The 9,663-nt window shown below is 31.0% G+C and overlaps 1 protein-coding gene across 1 annotated transcript; it reads right to left on the bottom strand.

The window, feature by feature from the left end:
* Positions 1-4,544: 4,544 nt before the first annotated feature.
* Positions 4,545-8,145, bottom strand: LOC134682997 (uncharacterized). Its single transcript, XM_063541979.1, has 3 exons — positions 7,810-8,145; positions 6,085-6,205; positions 4,545-5,130 (listed from the first exon to the last, which is right to left on the bottom strand). Exons 1-3 carry the CDS (start codon positions 7,849-7,851, stop codon positions 4,937-4,939), a joined length of 357 nt encoding a protein of 118 aa, XP_063398049.1. The 5' UTR covers positions 7,852-8,145; the 3' UTR covers positions 4,545-4,936.
* Positions 8,146-9,663: the final 1,518 nt, after the last annotated feature.

Here is a 9,663-nt window from a genome sequence, read left to right as displayed (position 1 = left end):
GGGACAGACGGACGAACGAACAGACGGGTGGATGAACCAACAGACAGACGAACGGACTATCGTAGGTGGGGCATAACAAAACGACTATGCCTCAACCATTAATCATATATGATCATTGTTCCATTTCTGATTAGTGTTTAGTTGACTGATGTGCAGCTGTGTTTTCTATCATGTTGCCATTATGCTGTTTGCTTACATCAACAGTACCATGCTGTATTTTATAATAATAACAATGACTGAATTAAAAATATTTGAATTTGAATAAAAGAAAATGTTATTCATTTTGAGTTACATTTCAGGGCTGAAGCCAATCACTATAGTCCTTTGCAAGAAGGGTAATTTTATATTGCATGCCTGGTCTCAAAATAATATGTGTAAGCACGTTATATGAACCTGTAACCAAAAGTCATATCCACAAAATAAGACAATACACCAGGGCTTCCAAAATTTTTCTGAGCCAGCTGGACATTTTATATCTGATCCGAATTTTAATCCCCAAGACTAAGTCACAAAAGGCAATTATGGTAATCAGATGGCCATCACAATGATTGACATTAGATTAAAAACGATATTAAACTTTACTTTGATAAAAATTTGATGTTCTGTCATAAACTGTTAAAATTGGCATTGCATCATTCAAAGTGTGCACATCAGCGTGGTCATATCTTCATAAGACTTTTTATTTGTGCAAATTGACGTTGTCTAGAACTTTTTTTTTCTTTTTAAAGTCACATTTTTCAAAACCGGATGTTGACTTGACACTGGTAAAACATGGACCATAAACGGATACGTAAAATCCGTGTTCCATGATATGTTATCATGGAACCTTTCATTCTACCATGTCAATTATTATAGTTGTATGTATAGGTCTTAACCATTTATTGTTAATGAGTTTGTGCCAATAAAAATATTTGTATTTGTATTTGTATTTGTTTACATAGCACGACTGAGCGAAGAAGCTCTTTCCACGTTATTTCTTCAACAAAATACTTGAAATGAACGTTAGGTACAGGTATCAATGATAGTTTTAGAATTTTGAAGAAATGTAGGATGCATAATTGAATTTCCAACCTGTGCACATGCACACACGTGTTCTTCTTCATACAACGTAGTTCTGACGATTTTTTCATGTAAAACCTTTTTAAATGTTTCATCAAATCAAGTTTATAAATGTATTTATTATAAATTTGATCTTTTGGACCAAATCAATTAGATACAAACCGCTGAAATGTACGAAAGTAATTGTGAATGGAACGATTAAATTTATACGATGTCCGGTACTGAAATTAGTTTACCTGTCACCTGAACAGGTATAGTTTTCAGCTGTCCAACAACTAATTAGCCTTGATTAAAATTAGAAAGTATTGAAGTAAGGGTTGTTTTGATAGTAATTAATCAACATGTTACTTTTATGACCGGAAATGTATGGCTGTTAAAGGCAAAATGTTGGGTCAAAAAGATCGTGAATTGTATTAAAATGACCGAAAAAGCCTAGAAAACTAAAAAAATTATGACCGTTTCATGCTTTTCCCAGCCGGTCTTTTACCAGACATTATACAAATGACCGGAATATATGACCGTTTTGGAAGCCCTGCAATACACTATGGTGGATTTCAATATATATTTTTGCATATATGCAAATAAAGTAAGCATTATAATTTACAGTAAATGTTTTACAATTTCAATATTGATATGCATTAATCATCTATTAACAATTATACATTTATAAGTAGATCTTTCATAAGTAAACCCATTCACAAACTAGACACCAAAAAACCTAAAAATTAACATTACTAAAATGACTAGAAACTACATTAACAAAAGTGTTAACAGAACTACATGACTAGATTAACACTACAACCATAATATTAACAGTTAACAAGTTAGTTATATCCTCTACCATTCAATGATTCATACAAAGAGCACTATATATCATAATTTGACACATGCTTATTCAAAAATATAAATTCATTTTAATAAATATTCATCCATCATGCAACAACTGCAAAGCTTATCAAAAGCATGTTGATTGCATCATCATTTGAACAGTGAAATAATACCTGTTCAAAGGTAAAGCCTGAGCTGTATCTTTTAAAAGAGATCACAATGAACAAAATTTCATATTATGATTTATCTAAGATAAGTTCTTTATGACACCTTACATAGTCATTTTTGTTCAAATTTGGAGCCTTAAAAATAAAAATACACATTTTCAATGCAGATTTGTAGTAATAAAAATATCCAGTTAACAAAAGTAAAAATTTCTAAGTTAAATTTTTTTTGTACGACTTGTAAACAAGTAACAAAATACTGTTGATTCAATAATATGCATTTGCTACCAATTTTTATGGATTTCTTGGGTTCAGGGGAACCAGGATTTTAAATATTCAGCAAAATACAAATTTTCCAAAGAAATATATGCAATCTTTGCCAAAACCACAATTAAAATATCCATGAATGCAAGTTTTAGTCATTGCACAAAAATTGGTACCCACAAAATCATAAAAAAGTCCACAGTGCTCGAATCTAAGCAATTTTTTTTTTCTACAACATGCTTAACTTTTGAAGTGGTTATGAGTAATTACTTGGAACTTTCTATTATGTAATTCTTTCAACACAGACAACATAACAGATTTAGCATGCTCCACTATATACAAAGATTAGTTGTTTGTTTATATTCTAGCGGAAATGTTTCATGCATATTCATATTGATCAAATAAATACATGTATGGCGGTTTTACTATGACGTTTACTATAAACAGCCATTATATAGATGGATGAAAGCAATAAATATCTGACACAAGAAATTATTTCCTCTGAAAGTTGGATTTATTATATAATGTACTAAAAGCCACTTTTATATATCATGGAATTTTAAAATTTCATCACATTGAAACATCCTGTTTAATCCAATCATGACATCCATAACCTGCCACAACAAATTAGGAAGACCTAACTTCAGGCCAAACCAATGGAAAAGATAACATTTCTATGAAACAATAACAGAAAATGCTAAATCCACAATGTAAGTACTGTATATGACTAAATGGGACTTTTCACAATGATTGTAAAAGCTTACAAATTGCAAGACATACCTGTGCAATCAAATTTTTTTGTAACTTACAGATATATTCTTTTTACTGATATACACTTGAAGACAAAAAAATCTTTTGAAAATCTGCCTTTCCAAAATTTCTAAACATGTATTTTCACAATACACAATAATAAAAAGTACACATCTAATTCACAAACAATATAACTGTCTCACATTTATGATTAATACCTTCTACTAATCATGACTAATGTTGTGATAAATACACTATTTTCATAGCAACAAATGTTCAGTTCTGTATTCCACCCAAATTCATATGTATATATTTTCGCCATTTTACAACATAATGCTACATACATAATTGTTATAGGGAGCAGAAATGATAAATGTAGTTTCAAGCATGGCACATTTGAATAAAGAATTAAAATTGATTACTAACATTATTAAACCAATATGTTACAATGAATGGGATGCAAATACAAATTTGCCTTACATTCAAACAGAAATATACATAATACACTTTTAGTAAAATCAACTTTTATCTTTTTCTAATTACAATTGCACATTTTTAAAACATTTTAACAGCACACAATTTTATGAATACAAATGTTAAATTCAGACAATAAGATTAGTTTAGTTTCATAGATTACAATGATTATCTCAGTACATGTACTAAGTACATTTTGTACCAGCCACCAAATCCATTATCACTTTTTTTTAAACGTTTACAACATATCCTTAAATAACAATGTTTAATGCATTTTAAACAACAATAGCAATGATTTCATTTACATTTTTCACCCTAATTACAAACATTTACACATTAATAAATGTTCCTCTGGAGGTTTAAAAACTTTTCCCATCTTTGGATTTTTGGGTGGGGATTTTTTTTAATAAATATTTATATTATAATTACATGAATTATGAGGGTCTGAATGATGGTCATCATTTTAGTATTCTTTTATGCTTATTTCATATTCATTATAATTTTGCACCCCAATATTCTCTATTCTTTATTTATTGAACCCCTTTAAGACCCTCATACTTTGTTTGATATATTTACATGTGTATTATTTGTAATTGATCATAAGTGGCAGATGTTCTATGCTTCAGGTCATGAGGATTTTCACATATCCACCTACACACAATGGACGCTCAAAGTAAACCTCAGATTTTGAAATGAAATACAAATGCCTTACTCACTTTAAAAAAAGTACTGTGCGTTCAATTCTTATTATTAAAGAATCAAAAAGGGGTAACTTAAATTGTTGCTCATCTAGAAACTTCTTTCTCTCTGAGCCCACTCTAAATATGGACACAATGAAATGACAAAATAAATATGAGCTGTACAATAGAACTACTTCAATCAATTATTTATAATACATATGGAATTGACAATGTACACATGAGCAGTAGCCATGGTAGCAGTAGCATAGAATAATCTTCATTGAATTATTATTTTAAAATATACATGTACATTGAACGTTTGAAATGACAAAATCCACATGAGCTGAAGCAGAATAACCAATAACTAATAAAACACAAGTAAATCTAACAAAAAATGTATTGTTTTAATATTAAAATTATCCAAAAGGGTCATTCAGACTTATCTGAGAGGTCCTTCCATCATTTACAGGCTCTGGACCCTGGACAACATTTACATGTTAAAGAACTTGTAATACAAAGACACCTTATTTCCTTTCAAAATGGATTTCAAAACAACTAAAATACTGGATAAAAATAAAATTAATATGGCAAGAACACTACTAAATAACAGAAATTGCATTGTTTTTTGCAATGATATTACTCCTCATTGATAATTATAATACTGATTGTAAATATGGCAGGAAAACAGTGTATATATACAACTATAAATAACCAATTCTATTCTTTCTTGTCTTTTCTTTTAAAACTTGATAATTTAGGTACTTTAACATTGCTAACAACTGTAGATCCAACGTCATAACTTTTACCAGCCACCCACTTCACTCCACCAACACCCATTCCCACCGCACCGGTAGCTGTATTGTAAACTCCTGATGACATTCTCCATACAATGTTTGCCTGTGGGATTTCTTCTATAAAACATTTTTTTTTTTTATGAAAATTGGCATATATTTCAAAAATTTCTTATCATAATCATAGTTATATTCTAAAACTCTAAATTCTAAGCTTCTAAATGTGATAACATTTTCATGGTCATATGGTAACCTAGCTTTTGAATTCAGGAATGTATTTCTTGCATGCATATGATAATGTATGATGATAGCTTTGATTCGTAGTCAGGGTTTGGTCTATTTTTGGTTTTATCAGCACTTTCATGATTTTGACAGGATTTTTTCAATGTGTTGACCCATTATTGGCCTTCAGCTTTTTTCTATCCATGAACTAGTATATATATTTGGTTAGGGAATAGCTGAAGGACGCCTCCTGGAATTTCTTGCTACTTTGAAGACCTATTGGTGACCTTCTGCTGTTGTTTGTTCTATGGTCGGGTTGTTGTCTCTTTGACACATACCCATTTCCATTCTCAATTTTATGTCTGTATAATATACGGGTACTACGCAAGTACCAGTTAGACCCTTTCAAACTATATGTGTTAGACTTATATGTGTATATCAGCCATTTTGTTAGCTGATTGTTAAAGTATGTGCTAAACCACTGTCACAAGGAAGGGGGAGGGTTGAGTGCCTGCTAACATAATTAACCCACAACATTTTGTATCTCATATGCACATGATGCATGTATGTTTTTGTCCTAAGTCAGGAGTCTGAAATTTTGCATTTACTTTTTTTTTGCTTTTTGCTGATTTAAACTTTTATGTCATTTGGTCTCTTGTAGAAAGTTTTTTTCCTTGGCAATCATACCATATCTTCTTATTCTATATACATGATATACCTTAAACATTTGAGTAAATAAATTTATTGAAGAAAATCTTCATCATGTTCATCATGTTAGTATGAATTTACTAGGTTTGTGTTTTTAAATTTGAAACTAGAAATTAAAATGACATAAATTTTGAAGATATTTACCTTTGACCTCATCTGTTTTCTTGTCAGAGTGGCCTAATGTGTTTTCTTCTGTTACTTCTTCATCTGTCTCATTCTCATCCTTTTCTTTTTTCTCTTCTTTTTCTGGTTCTGGAGGAGGGGTCTGAAATAGAAAAGATATTTCTTATACTTTAGAAGTCTCAATTCATGCAACTAGTGGTGCATTCAGAAAAAGTAAGATTTTTATAATTAAATCATGATTTTTTAAAAATTATACATGTATGTAATTATCATGATTATCCATTTTATTTAGTTATGACCATGATGACACACCTTCCAAAAATCCTAGAACTACCCCTGCTCTCCCATATATATAGATCTACATACAGTAGAAATGGGGTTCCAGACAGGATGAATGAAAACTAATTTCTGTAAAACATTTACATCAACAATTAATATTTTACTCCTTTTGATGCTTACATATTACAGTAACTCAGAAATAGGATTTTGAGAATCAGGATAAATCTGAGAAAAGGTTGAAGCAGTTATAATCATAGTCCCCATTTGGAATTTGACTGTATATCATGTATACATGTATCTCATTTGGGAGGAGGTCTGATCTTTTTTCTCACTTATTGTTTTGTCATGTTTGTCAGATTCCTATTATCATGATTATCCCGCTTATCATTGTTACAGTATAAATGCTTGTAACTTGAAGTGTCTAAGCCAACTTTGCTTCCCATTTTCATGGATCACATTTACCAAAAATTGGCCAATTCAACATCATAATCATGATAATTAGAAACGAAAGAGACCCATGTGCACTTTTTTACCAAAAAACAATTAACATGATTAAACCAGGTGCCTATTTGACCTATTCTATGGTGGCCTATTTGACTCTTACCCCCTTAAGATCCTGATATCCAGGGATTGAATACTGTTGGTACATTACCATCTATGGATTTTCAATACATTGGACAATGTTGGAGCTGTGAGCATCTACTGCTGATACACACAAGCATGACAAGTGCACATGTATGTACAATGTGTATGTGCCTGGCAGTTTGACATGGTCATATTAAAGTTTAACCTGTTAACCAGGTCATTGTAAGAGGGTTGTAATGCGTTTTAACATCAGGCGTCAAACCATCCTTTTTGGCTACCGTTATCTGAATTCAAATTGATTAAAATTTTACTGTGATTCGTCAGAGGTCTCAAATCATTTTCGTTACCATTATTTTTGAAAAAATATCAGACCTCACGCGATTCATCAAAATTATTCGATTGTTTTTTCGTCTAAGAGAAAGTGCACATTTCATAGTTATGCACCAAAAATTACCGTTAATCGTGTTAATTAACATGGTTAACGCTATTTGGCAAGAAATTTTACTGTGATTCATTATGAAGGTACCCCCATTACCACCCTCTTGTAAGAGTTTCTGGGTGAAAGACGCAGGATTGTACAGTAATGGATATGTGAGCTAAAATGTACTCAGATAGACAGTAACCAGTTAAAAAAAGAAAAGGGGGGATTACATGGATTAAAAGTGTAGTAGACCTGGAGAGCTTCTTTAGCTCAATTGGTTTATAGAGTGCTGGCTTTATATCCCAAGATGTACATGTAGTGATCAAAATTACCACTGGTACCATAATTTGGATTTTTACCATATATATAAAGAGTAATTGATACTAATTCAAAACATCATTCGACCCATGCAGCAATGCATTTGCATGCTTTTAATAAATAATATAAGCTGATTTTTTTACCTTGAATATGTATCCTTTAACACTCTGGTATAAATACGACATTATGCAAAAATCTTATAAGAAATGAATCAACTTTTTCTTCAAAATTTCACTTTCTTTTTACTTTTCTGTAAAATTCAGTGAACTGCAAAGAGTTGATAAATCAATTAGTATAAATTTGCACGCACTATAAATCACTTTCTGTACTGTTATTGTAATCTGTCAGCACGTTCACATTTTAGATAACGTCAGTTATTAGAAAATTTGACGTAAATGTTCAAACTTTTCAAAACGTCTATGCCACGTTGAGGTTGTTGACAATTTGCGTTACTGTCAGGTTGTGTGTTTGGAACAGTTGTTTGGATTTGTCAATCTTAAGGTATCTTCCAAAATATTCACCAATGAACAATACTGTAACAAATCCCTTTCCATCTAAAAATAGTTAAATATATAGTGTATTCCAATAAAGTTATGAATACTGTCATTTGTTTATGTCATGTGATAGCAGCTGAGTCCAGCTGATGCTGATTCATTATTCATTGACATTTGCCCTATAAATCAATACAATTATACGTTTTGTCATTCCACGGTTAGGTAAATAATAATTGGTTGGTATAATATTCCCAGGCTTAATAATGGACAAGACTCCAGGATTTAAATCTTTAAATTAACATCATAGCTGCGACTCCACTGAGATCTGAGATATAAAAAAAATAGTACATGTATCTTTTTTTTTGTTCAATCATTTAATGGAAAAGAAACAGTTATGTGATATTTAGCTTTGAATAATTCGCTTTTAATAGCCAGTTTGTTTCAATTTTGTCAAAATCAGATAAGAATCATCGTCAATGAATTATTCACTTGCAAGTCATAATTCAACTTATTGAATCAGTACTTATATTTGAATTTCAATTCAAACCCTCAGCTCTAAAGAGATGTGTTTCGCATAACATATACATGTTCAACTATTTAAGGTTAAATTAGTGTGTCAGCATTGAAAGTGAAACAAGGGTCTTTAACAGTGGCGGATTTACCGGGGGGGCACAGGGGGCACATGCCCCCCCAGTTCAGGTCACCCAAAAAAAAAATTTATAACATAATTTTATTGCTACTGAATCTTCTTATCTAGAGCGGAAATGAATCACAGCTTGATTTGACTTCTTAACTGGCCGTTAATTAATGCCAGCGTCCACATGCGTGATTTATGACAAGTTATCGATGGGTGTGTAAATATTGACACCTTTGTGTGTTTTTAATGTCTCTTTGCAAGCTTACATTATGGAAAATACAATTTGTATTGGTTTATAATACAATACAGATTAAGATCGGCGATTACCGGGTGAAACTTCTGATCTATGTTTTTAAAGAATAGGTACAAATTATATGTTTAATGTCGATAATGTTGGTATACATCTATATTTATGTACTTAATTTCTCTCCATTCCAAAATACAGTACTCACAAAATACCATTTTATTTAGAATTTATGTTTTTTCTCTCTTCAAAACTGTCTTTTTGTGAATTTATTCAGCAACAAATCAAATCATTTATTTTTAATACCATACACGTTTGTTTTTTAAATGGAATGTCCTATTTCTTTCCCTCTTATTTTCAAGGGAAATCGACAATTTGTTCCCCCCTTTTTTTCCACCGGTCTAGGAAAAACATGATGAATTGACATTTTCTTATAAAAAAATCAGTAATAAAATGCTAAATTATTTTCCTAAGATCTATTTTGTAACTGAATCTGGGACTTAATAGTTTCTTAAAATGCCGGAGTATACAGTTATAGTTTGTTTATTTTTCTTGTTTCAATTGCCATGTAACGTTACATGTATGAGGCTAAAAAAGGGTCACCATTTGTAAGGATATGAAG

This window comes from Mytilus trossulus, chromosome 9, assembly GCF_036588685.1.
Source record: "Mytilus trossulus isolate FHL-02 chromosome 9, PNRI_Mtr1.1.1.hap1, whole genome shotgun sequence".
NCBI classification, from domain to species: Eukaryota; Metazoa; Mollusca; class Bivalvia; order Mytilida; family Mytilidae; genus Mytilus; species Mytilus trossulus.
Note: the sequence above shows the minus strand (reverse complement) of the source record. Positions and strands in the feature narration are given on the sequence as shown.